General features: G+C 36.2%; 1 protein-coding gene across 2 annotated transcripts in view; it reads left to right on the forward strand.

Annotated features, from left to right (window-relative positions):
* The window catches only part of IntS1 (integrator complex subunit 1), a 480,230-nt gene that overhangs the window by 362,195 nt on the left and 105,553 nt on the right, over window positions 1-12,482 (forward strand). For both annotated transcript variants that reach the window (XM_067153509.2, XM_067153510.2), the window contains exon 26: window positions 178-334. In XM_067153509.2, coding sequence (XP_067009610.2) covers window positions 178-334 — 157 coding nt within the window. The remainder of the gene's footprint in view (window positions 1-177; window positions 335-12,482) is intronic.

Here is a 12,482-nt window from a genome sequence, read left to right on the forward strand (position 1 = left end):
GGGTGTGCCTCAAAATGACGGCACCTTCTTGGGAAAAGGACATGGATTTGCTTTACTACGAACCTTTGACACATTAAAAATTTATTTATTATAAGACTTTGTGACACCGGAAATTACTCTTTTAAGGGCACTAGAACATTGAATTGGATAGTGAGCCAAATCTTCCTTTTGTTCCAGAACCAGCTACCCTCTCCTGCTGTGGCAAAATTAGTTGAAATTTGCAGCAAGCTCGTGGTGAAACCGTCGCTGAAAGGTGTGGTTAAAAGTTTCCTTATACGACATGATGTTCGTCCCAAAAAAGCTCCGGAGCCCAAAACAACAGATGCTGTGGCAGGTAAGTGGGATTTTAGCTGGGCTGTACACTTCTAATTGCCACATTACCACATTTCTGAAACTAACACCTGCTCTCCTGGTCTATAACCAAGAATTTTTTAAAAATTTGGGTGTATTAGGAGGGGAACGTTCTAGATTATTGTTGATTGGCCTGTTTATAGCACACCAAGACAGGCCAAGGTTAGGAAAGTCGAACAGATCTTATTTGAGAACCAAGTGAAAATTTAAATTTATTGGTATTATAGATATTTAATATAAAGGCAGACAGAGGAACATAGGTAGTTTTTTTTTTTTTTTTTTTTTAAACCCCATTCAAACATAGTAAATACCTATATGGTATGTCGTTTCGAATACCAATATTTATTACAAGTAACAACTCTCATTATTGTTCCGTATTGAAGATGAAGTTAGGCATAGATATCAAGGATAATTTAATAAAAAACCACCTATTCAATACTTTCCACGTTTAATGTGGTTTTTATCTACATGATTTTATGTAGACTTATTTGGTCAGGTCCATGTTTCACCCATTATTTTGGGCATCTTCAGCCTGTAAACAACCTTTAGGTCAAGGTTTGGGACCTTTTTAACCAATATAAACATACCAATATATACACTATATACAATATATACATTATCAAACATAAGTTAATACAGTTAAGTTTTTTGGTCCTAATCTATCTAATATGAAAAATGTCCAAAACTAAAATGGATCTTCTTTTCGGTAAAGAGGATTGCATATCGGGGTTTATGTGACCCCTATATCATATTAAGTTCTTGACGTACCGTGTCTGATGACAGGATGTGTCGTCAACAATAAGTGGAGATTTTAACTGATTGTTGCTTGTAGGTTGGTCAAGATTGAAAATATAAATTTAAATTAAATGTGTTTTAACTTGGCAGTTCTATTCTGGTTAACTTAAAATGTTCAAAAATAAAAATAAAATGAAACGGATCTTCTTTTTTAAATCATAAGTCTTGAGAAAGGGTGATATTAAAACTGGGGCTTATTTGACCCACGATTTTCATTTTCATGTTCTTGACGTAACTAATATTTAAATGTGTTGTCATGCACAAGTGGAGATTTAAAAGCCGATTGTTGTAGGTAGACTGGTCAAGAACGTTGTGAATGAAACTGTTAGCGTCTTGACTTTGGGTCTCATGTAACCTCAAGGAATTGACAAGAGTACAATATTAAGCTGTTTCATAGTTTTAGGCTGCTACTTAATTGAGAAGAAACTCCTAGACACTTGATACAGTCTTGTGATAATAATGTTCCCGTTGATGTGTTGCTTGGTCTTTGGGAGGGATCTTAAGAATATCTGTAATGAAGTAGAAAAATAATTTTGAATTAAAAATTTAGAGCACGCGTTGTGATAAAATGTATTAAATTAACACCTCTTAACTGTAAAATGACTTACTTGTTCAATTAATACTAGATGGACCTGTCTGTTCCGGCAGCGCCTGTCTTATCACCATTTCTACTCCTGGTGTTGTACTGGTGCGGTAATGGAGGGGCGGGGCATGGAGGGAGAGTGGGGGTAGGCTGGTCTATGGGCGTGTGTGCTGTTGCTGGAGGGGAGTTTCTAGAAGCAATATGGGCGGGTTTAACTTTTGGCATGGTGGATGAAGCATTTGAGTGTGGAGATTTAAATAATTGAGGGATTTTGTTTTGATCTGAATTCACGATATTAATTAATCTAGGTGTTAATTCGTACAAAGGATTTTTAATTTCATTGACGTCGTTGAGATTTTTATTTTCATTGTAGGTTTGGTCTAAAAAGATGTGTAGGTTTTCCAGTTCATTCATTAATTTCCCTTTACCTATGCTTCTAATGATGGTAAGATCTTTCTCTATGGATGTAAAGTGATGGCCCGTTTCTCTCATATGCTGGCTCATCGCTGAGTACTTATTATGTTTTTGAGCGTTATAATGTTCCAGATATCTCGTGTTAAAGCTCCGGCCAGTCTGTCCGATATAAGAAAAATCACATTGTGTACATGTTAGTTTATATATGCCGGACCTTGAATAATGGTTGCTATTGTGATTGACCTTGTTGTGGTTAAAAAATATGTTTCGATTGGTGTTAACTGTCCTGAAGGCTATATTGATATTGTGCTTCTTTAAAGTATTTGCGATCTGATGGATGGCTGGGTTGTTATATGTAAATGTGGCGAAACTAGTTTTTTTTTAGGTTTTTCTGGGACGAGGTTAGTGGACAATTTAATTTTGATTTTATTAATCAAACGGTTGACCATATCTATTTTAAACCCGTTGAGTTGAGCAAGATTCCTTATGTACTTCAGTTCAATTTTTAAATTGTTGGGATAAAGAGGAATTTTTAAAGCTCTATAAATTAAATTATAGAAAGAGGCTTGTTTTTGGGACTTGGGGTGTAGGGATGAATTCATAATAGTTAAGGGAGAGTGTGTAGGTTTCCTGTATATTCGAAATTCGAAGGTATTATGTCCGCGTGTAATAGTTAAGTCCAAAAAGTTTAATGAGTTCCTAACCTCATCCTCTTTAGTAAACTGAACATTGGGGTCAATTTTGTTTAGGGACTCCAAGATCTCGTCACTATTAGTGACATTTTTGTCGAAAATTATGAAAGTATCGTCTACAAATCTCAGCCATAAACATACGCCTTTTATTTGTGTTATAATTTTTGTGTGTTCTATTGTGTCCATATAAATGTCTGCTAAGATGCCAGAAAGAGGGTCGCCCATCGCTAAGCCTTTTTGTTGGTAAAACTTTCCATTGAAAGAGAAAAAGTTGTTGCTTAAGACAAAATTTAATATCTTCATGAATTCTTCAATTTCCATCTTACTAAGGCCGCTGTGTTTATTGATATTATCACTGATGATTCTTACAGTTTCTTTGGTAGGGATGTTTGGGTACATATTTACGACGTCATAGGAGCACATTGAGTGATTGGGTTGCAGCTTAAACTTGTTTAAAATTTCGCAAAAAGTGAATGAATTTTTGAAAGGATGTTTATTATTGAATATGTAATGTTTATTTAGAAAGCCGTGAATGAATTTTGATACTTTATAGGTGGGGCTGTTTCTACAGTTTATGATAGGGCGTATTGGAATGTCCTTCTTATGAATCTTTGGTAAGGTTCTGGCTGTCGGAATACTAGGGTTCATGTTAAAAAGTTTTTGTTGTTCTTGTTCATTGAAAAGAAAGTTAGAACTTCTTATTAGAGTTTTTAGATTTCGCTGAATTCTCGTGGTTGGATCTTTGTTGACTATTGTGTATATTTTGTCCTTAAAAAAGTCTTCTGTTTTTTGAATGTATGTGTTTTGATCTAGGAGAAGTGTGGATCCTCCTTCGTCCGCTTTTGTGACAATAATGTTGTTGTCGTCTATTTTCTTTTTTACGTTCTGGATCAATTTTTTGTGGTCGAAATTTGAATATGCGTTTATTTCTTCCGTTAGTTTTGGTAGTTTCTTTTTTACCTCAAATCTGGTATCATTTTGTGTTTGTAAAGGGAGTTTAGAAATGTTAGCCTCGATCTCAGCTACTGTGTTGATAATATCCGTTTCTTTTTTCTTGCTAGGCCAGTTATGTTTTAAGCCTTTATTCAAGATTCCCATTTCTTCTTCAGAGAACTGTACGTCTGTCAAATTAACTACTGTGGGTGTATTGTTCTGTGAGGGAGCCGCTTTTTGCGTGTCTGAACTACGTTTTGGTAATCGTGATTGGGATGCTTTTAATTGAGATAGTTTCTTGTCGAGAGTAACTTGCTTCCTATCCAATAAAGCAATCAATTTATTGTCCACATGTAGCTGGAAAGAGTTCCATTCTAAGGGATGTAAAGCCTGAGCTAACGCTAAATGAACTCTATATAACTGCAGATTTAAAAGTGACTTCTTTTTATATGACGCTTTAATTTCATTTCTTAACCAAATGTCGTTGACCTTGTTTTGAACTCTAATCAAACTTTGGTTAGATAAGTTTTTTCGCTGTGTAGGCTTCAAAAATTTTGGGATCAATTTTAGTTCTAGACACTGTTTTAGAAAGGCTATGTCTTTAGTTAGTTTACAAATCTTGACCTTAAGGTTGAAGTACCTATTTAAACGGTATTTTGCCTGGTTGGCTACCAAATTACAAGTAACAACTCTCATTATTGTTCCGTATTGAAGATGACGTTAGGCATAGATATCAAGGATAATTTAATAAAAAACCATCTATTCAATACTTTCCACGTTTAATGTGGTTCTTATCTACATGATTTTATGTAGACTTATTTGGTCAGGTACATGTTTCACCCATTATTTTGGGCATCTTCAGCCTGCAAACAACCTTTAGGTCAAGGTTTGGGACCTTTTTAACCAATATAAACATACCAATATATACACTATATACAATATATACATTATATACAATATATACAAACATAAGTTAATACAGTTAAGTTTTTTGGTCCTAATCTATCTAATATGAAAAATGTCAAACTAAAATGGATCTTCTTTTCGGTAAAGAGGATTGCATATCGGGGTTTATGTGACCCCTATATCATATTAAGTTCTTGACGTACCGTGTCTGATGACAGGATGTGTCGTCAACAATGATATAGGGGTCACATAAACCCCGATATGCAATCCTCTTTACCGAAAAGAAGATCCATTTTAGTTTTGGACATTTTTCATATTAGATAGATTAGGACCAAAAAACTTAACTGTATTAACGTATGTTTGTATATATTGTATATAATGTATATATTGTATATAGTGTATATATTGGTATGTTTATATTGGTTAAAAAGGTCCCAAACCTTGACCTAAAGGTTGTTTACAGGCTGAAGATGCCCAAAATAATGGGTGAAACATGTACCTGACCAAATAAGTCTACATAAAATCATGTAGATAATAACCACATTAATCGTGGAAAGTATTGAATAGGTGGTTTTTTATTAAATTATCCTTGATATCTAGGCCTAACCAATATTTATGTCGGTTTCAAATGTTTATGATGTTAATTGATAACCTGTTTGGAACATTTTTCATTAAAACACTAAATCAAACATGTTACATGAGATAAGTCTAATTTGAAAATATATATAAGTCTAGGAAACAAACAACATTCTCGCTCATTAAAACCCATACCAACCTTTCTCCCTTCTGGTTCTTTCCCGTGTAAACACGACCGCTATAAGACGTGCCGTGTATATACACCTAGCACCACTTTCACTTGCAGCATCACCAACAAGTCTTACCCATACAAGGTCGTCATGACTGTTCTTCATCCAGCTTCAGTGCAGACTCTGCCCAGCTTTCTACATTGGCTAACTAGCAGCACACTAGCTAAACGTACATAGATCTTCCTGTCCCCATTCACACCAGGCACCATCAAACCATGTTTTGATGAATGTTTCACAGTTAAAGTCCTCAAACATTTATCCCCACCCTGTTGCCCTTAAGGCCAGTCTCCACTGATTAACATTTAACACCAACATGTTAAATTTAACATGTTACGATTGACATGGATATTGTGATTGTGTCTTCCACTTTACTTTGCATGTTAACTCAGAATGTTGAGGTTAACACTTTTAACATATCGGTGTGTTTTCTGCTCCAGTTGGAAAACATGTCAAGTCAATCCGTTGTTCATGAGATGGCGGCACAGCTTCGACAACTTCCTTGCTGTTTCCATGCCAACAGATAGCCTAAACAATGCAAATGACGTGCTTCTCGTGAAGTAGGATTATAGTTACACTACTCTGCAACACTCATTCTCTTTGTTATAAATACAGATACAGTTCGCGCACGTCTGTCGATCTCTCTGCACTATACCGGTACTAAAATTTATAGTCAGAAATGGAGTGGAGCAAGGAGATACTCTGGACTTAATTAATTATATAATAGAAAGGCCTTGTTTGTGGGATGTCTCGTCGAAGGAATACAGAGATAAAGCGAAGAAAGCTGACAGTTCCCAGGAGCTTGAAATTATCTATAATTGTTCCTGCGAGTGCATCGAAAAAAACTAGCATCCCTCTGCTCCCACTACAGTCGAGAATTGCAAAAAGTTCAGAAAAGTCGGAAGTCAGGGGCGGGAGCGGACGAAGTTTATTCTTCAAATTGGTTTGCTTTTGAAGCAATGAGCAGGATGAGGGGAGGAAATGTGCCTAATAAAACTGCATTTCTGAATCATAACAAGAAGCAGCAGTGGCAACAACAAATGCCAAATCCTCTTTATGTGAGTCCATTGTCCTTGTTTGAAAATACTAGATACCACCTAAATGTATTACCACAATTTGATATGAACTACCTGTATATAAACAGAGCAAGTCAAGTTTAACGTGTTTAAGTGTAGACACAATGTTAAATGAAACAGTATTTAACATTTACATGTTGATGGTGTCACCAGTTAACATTTAACATGTTGTTGTTAAATATTTAATCATTGAAGTGGGACATCAACTGGTGTTCAGGTCCAGGGAAGCACATTAGATAACCACTTTTTTTTTTCTTGTCTGTTTGTCCCCCATTTCACTCACCTCACAACTTGCCAACAGTGACCATTATTATTCTATCCCCACTGGTGAAGGCTGCAGCCGAAAATTAGTCTCCTCCATCTCATCCTGTCCTTGTACCATTCTTCCTCCACCAACTTGTCCCAATCATGACCTCTCAGCAGTACATCGCTCTTAACTAAATCTATCCATTTCCTTCGTGGCCTTCCCACGGGTCGTCTTCCTTCTACCTTTCTGTCAAATTCCTTCCTTGCAGTTCTGTTTACTGGCATCCTCTTCATGTGACCAAACCACTTCAGTCTTGATATCTGAATCTTATTGAGGAGAGAATCATCTATTCCTACTTCTTCTCTAATTTTCTCATTCCTCATCTTGTCTTTCCTGGTTTTCTAGATCATAGTGCGTAGGAATTTCATTTCAGCTGCCTGAAGTTTGGAATTATCTCTATTGGTCAGTGTTGTGGTTTCGAGACTGTATGTAAGAATTGGTGTATAATAGGACTTGTACAATGTCATTTTTGTTTTCATGGGTATTTGCTCACCCCACAGCAGGTGTCTTACCTGGTTGTAAAATTGTGTTGCCTTATTGATTCGATTGTTCACCTCATGTTTTGCTAGGTTGTCATTTGATATAACGCTACCCAGGTATTTGAAAACTGGAACGCTGTCCAGTTGAGCTTCATTTAACATGACTATTGGTTCTGCTCCTTCCCCATACACTTTCATCACCACCGTCTTGGTCTTGCTGATGTTTAAACCATATTTCTTAAACTCCTCATTCCAGCTTTGTATTCTCTCTCCCAATTCCTCTTCTAAGTCACTCCAGATCGCAACATCATCTGCAAATGTGAAGGCTTTGATATCTCCATGTTCTTTCCTTTTAATAGATTTCATTACTACATCCATTACAATAATAAATAGAAGTGGTGACAATAAGCTGCCCTGCTGCAATCCTCTCTTTGTTTCAAGCCAGTCCGACAAACCACATCCTACTTGAATACAGCTTCTGTTCCCACTATACAACATTTTCACTTTGTCTATGAGGCTGTCTCGCACTTGAAGTTCTTTCCCTTGGTACACTATCGTATGCTTTCTCAATGTCCAAAAATATTAGAAATAAGGGCTTGTTCTTCTCCCAGTATTTTTCCATTTGCATCCTAATTGCAAATATAAGGTCTGTAGTTGACCTTCCTGGTCTGAAACCATACTGCTCTTCTTCCAAAATTGGTTCAACAATATCTCTGATTCTGGTCTCTATTATTTTTTCCAATATTTTCAGGACATGAGACAGTAGTGTGATACTATGGTAATTAGTACATATTCGTCGGCTTCCTTTCTTGAACAGAGGTATAATGATGACCATCTTCCAGTCCTCAGGAATAGTATTTTCCTCCCATATCTTGTTGAGCAGTCTGTAGAGCCATTGGATTCCTGGAATTCCTGCTGCTTTCAGCATATCTGCACTTAGTTCATCTATACCCACTGCCTTTCCTTTCTTCATGCTCTTGAGCGCATTTTCAACCTCAAGCCACGTAATTGGTGGTTCAGTTGTGGTTCCTCGACTTGGCTCTCCTCTATCCGTTATGTTTTCTGTATCTCCATTCAGCAGCTTATAATATATATAATCTATATATATAAAATAAGAGTTTTGTCTGTACATTGCTCAGAATTTGAAAAGAATGGTATTTCTGTATCGATCATGTCACAGTAACAAGAAAATGCAGTTTTTACATTTCCGTAATGTCTGTCTGTCTGTCTGTCTGTATGTATGTACACGCATCACGAGAAAACGGCTAAAGAGAATTTAATAAAAATTGGTATGTAGAGTCGGGGGTGAACCGCTACAATCTAGGCTATAAATTATTTTATACACGCTGAGTGAAATGGTAGTTCAGGGGAAGGCCTAAAATTCAATTCTCAAATATTTATATTATTAGTGGTCATATCGATAATTACTACACAACTAAAGATTTATAGAATTAAATTTCTGATCATTTACGTCTTATGCATTTTTACCGTACCGGCTATGATAACACAGATATTCATGAATTTGGATTTTTGTTGCCAAGTCCATATCAACGCCGAGTCCCGACAAAATGGGTAAACAGAATTTAATGAAAATCAGTATATAGAGTCGGGGAATAAGAAACTACAGTTTAAGCTATAAACAGTGTTATTCATCGTGGGTGAAATGGTAGTTTAAGGGAAGGCACCTAAGATTTAATTTTTAAATACCTATGTTCTTGGTCCTATGGAAAAGTACTGCATAACAGAACTTATAGAGAATATAATTTCCCATCATTTATGTTTTATTCAGTTTTACCGTACCGACTATGATAAGAGTGGTATTTCAGAACCGGAAGACAATTAATAATGTGAAGGCCTACAATATCATTACACTGACCGTTGTTTCTTGTAATGTTCTTTGTCTCTTATGCTGCTGCTCAACTCCGATAGATGGGATTACTGCTGTGTACCGAGTATAACAGCCTAACTGAATATAATAGCTGAGGAGTTATATAACTTCCTTCTCGAGCATGCCAATCCTCTGGTTCATACATTTTCTGATACTGCTGGTACGTAACACACTGGTTCATCATAGTATGCCAGCTATTCGATACCCACTCTGACGCGCTGTTTTGAATGAGGAGTGTGCGCACTTAAGTCAGTGGCTCAATTAGTAGTAGAAGGAATAGTAGTATGAACTGGTCTGGAATTACAATTTAGCTCTATTCCAAATTATAGTACCACAATTCACTAAATAACTCAAAATTCAACCATGAAAAGAGCCGTTTCTTAGGAAAAGCTTCTTCCTCTTCACTTTCATTAAATCTGCATTAATTTTATTTCAAATTAGTAGCGAAGGTGTGGTTTCTTCTCTGGCTTGGAGGAAAAATTGCCTCCACGTCAGACAGTTCTTTCCCTCGCCAGTGTAGTGAGTTGAGATTTTCCGACTCATCGGGTACTCCCAGGAAACAGATAAGTAAACGGGAATAGTTTTTGCCCTGGGACTATCCACTATTTGAAACGCTCCCTCTCCCCCCCGCCAAAAAATGACAAAGATCGTTCACGGATCACGGATGTCTGCGTTTTGGTCATTCTAGCTCTGTAGCTTTGGACTGTTGGTTCGGCAGCATAGTACTGTTCGTTAAAAGTGAGAAAATGTGCGGTTTTTCATTTGATCGAGTATTTCATATGAAGGCATTGCTTTTAATCGCGCCATTCCTACTGACGTCATTGTAATGACCCCATGTTCATTTCTGTTGGGAAAACCACTAAGAGAGTCTTTCTGAGAATCTATACAGGCAGGCAGAGAGTGAGTGTCTACCAATATAATGAAAACTCCCCAACCTGATTGTGACTGACGGTAAGCAAGCTGGCCTACGATTACAATGAAAATTCTCTAACCCAGTCTTCATATGAGAAAAGACGTTGGTGACTTGCCTGTCGTGCTTCTAGGGCAACTTTAAGAGCTATGCAACTTAATACAATCTTGCTCACAACGTTTACACTACCTAACCTAGAATTCTGTATAAAATTTAGAATTCCGTAGCGAAGCACGGGTACATCAGCTAGTTTTATTTATTTACAGAGTTTACGCCCACATTGGAGCACTTAAATCAGACTACAACAAATTTGTCTTCCTTTTCTTCTCCCAAAAAGTCTTGAGTCTGGTTGACCTGGCTGCCCTCTCCGCACCCGTTATAACATATTTTTTCCTCTGTACAGTGGTCAGAGGAAGCCTGATGCATTTATTCTTCAAAATACTTTTCTCGCCTCTGTTTTCTATGGTTTGCATGGCAATATTCAACTCCTCCAAATCACCTTGAACTTCTTTAAACTAATTGTTTTTTGATTTATTATTCCAAAAGTAATTAAATAATTGTTTTAAAACTCTGTTATCACTTAGTCGAAATATATGACCAAAAAAAAGGCAATTCTTCTTTTTCTCATCGTGTCTGTGATGGACTCACTTTCCCGATAGATAACCTCATTCGGCAACAATCTCCACTGTCCATCCACCTGATGTTTCTTGTTTACGATCGTCCTGAGTATCTTTCGATCAACTCGTTGTAAGCGTTCTGTTGTTGATCTAGTATTGAGTTTAAATGATGTTTCACAAGCATAAGTTGCTTCTGGTTTAATAACAGAGTTATAATGCCTAAATTTAGCATTAATCGAAAGACATTTCTTTTTGTATGTAGGCCAAGTTATCCATTGTGCCTGCTTCAGTTTATATATTCTGCTCTCTATTGATGGTTTTTCATTGCAATTCCAAGTGAGATTTTCACCCAAATATTTAAATTTACTTACAATTTCAATTTGTTTATTATTATTTAATAATAGCTCTCAATTTAAAGTTCTGAAAGTAGGCATTATTTTTGTTTTATCATACGAAATTTGCAATCCAACTTTTTTCGCTACATTTGCAAGTTCTTCCAATTGAACTTTAGCCTCTTCGAAACCATTTGCCAGTATCGCAAGATCATCCGCGAATACCAAGCAATTTAGTTTGATGTTTTTTCCAATTTTGACTATTGGAGGACATACCTTAGTCCACTCTCGCATGACCTTTTCCAATACACAATTGAACAATAATGGTGAAAGTCCATCTCCCTGGCGGAGGCCTGTTGTAATTGCAAATGATTTAGATAACTCATTTCTGAATCTAACTTTAGATTGAGTATTCTTAAGAGTCATACCAATCAGGCTAATAAGTTTGGAATGTAGACCAAATTCCTGAAGGACATTCAACAGTGATTCACGATGTATACTATCATACGCCTTTTGAAAATCAACAAACGTAATAACTAAATTTTTGTTTCTAGATCTATGATGTTTCATAATCCATTTTAAATGATGATTTGGTCAGAGCAGCTTCTTCCTGGACGAAATCCACCTTGATATTCCCCTAGTTCACAGTCAAGATGTCCCTGTATTCTGTTATAGATAATCTTAGATAAAATCTTATATGTAATATCCAATAATGATACTCCCCGATAATTATTTGGATCAGATCTATCGCCCTTTTTATGCAATGGTTGAATTATTGCCATATTCCACTCTTCAGGCATTGTAGCAGTATTCCAAATATCTATAAGATGTTTATGTAGATTCTGAACGGTTTGGTCATTAGCATTCTTCCATACCTCTGCGACGATTTGGTTCTCTCCCGGTATATATATAGTGCTTCCTTATGATAAAAGAGTAATTCTCTTAACCGTGAATCATTCACTGGTTGCAGATGTTGAGATTTTCGTAGGAAAACATATAAGTAATACTGTGTGTGATTTTAACGTAGACTTTGCTGAAGAAAACCTTCCATCAACTTCACATTTACTGCATATTCTTCAAAGCTGTAACTTTTACACGCACTTGGTTAACTGCTTACTCCGCTACAATGATGGACAAGATCGGTATTATTTTCCATTGTTCTAAAATGTAAGTGTTCAATATAAATTTGGGCTTATCAGGTCATTGAGAAATTGAGAATGTAAACATGCATCCAACAAAAATTATGCAGACACAGTTCACTCATATTTTCCCTACAGTTTCATTGAACGTCTTATAAATGTCAGACCTCACCTGCAATAACATTTGATTATAGTATTGATCAGAAATATAGGAACTTTTAAACTAATATGAAATTACATTTTCCAGAAAATTCGCA

This window comes from Anabrus simplex, chromosome 9 (genome assembly GCF_040414725.1).
Source record: "Anabrus simplex isolate iqAnaSimp1 chromosome 9, ASM4041472v1, whole genome shotgun sequence".
NCBI lineage: Eukaryota > Metazoa > Arthropoda > Insecta > Orthoptera > Tettigoniidae > Anabrus > Anabrus simplex.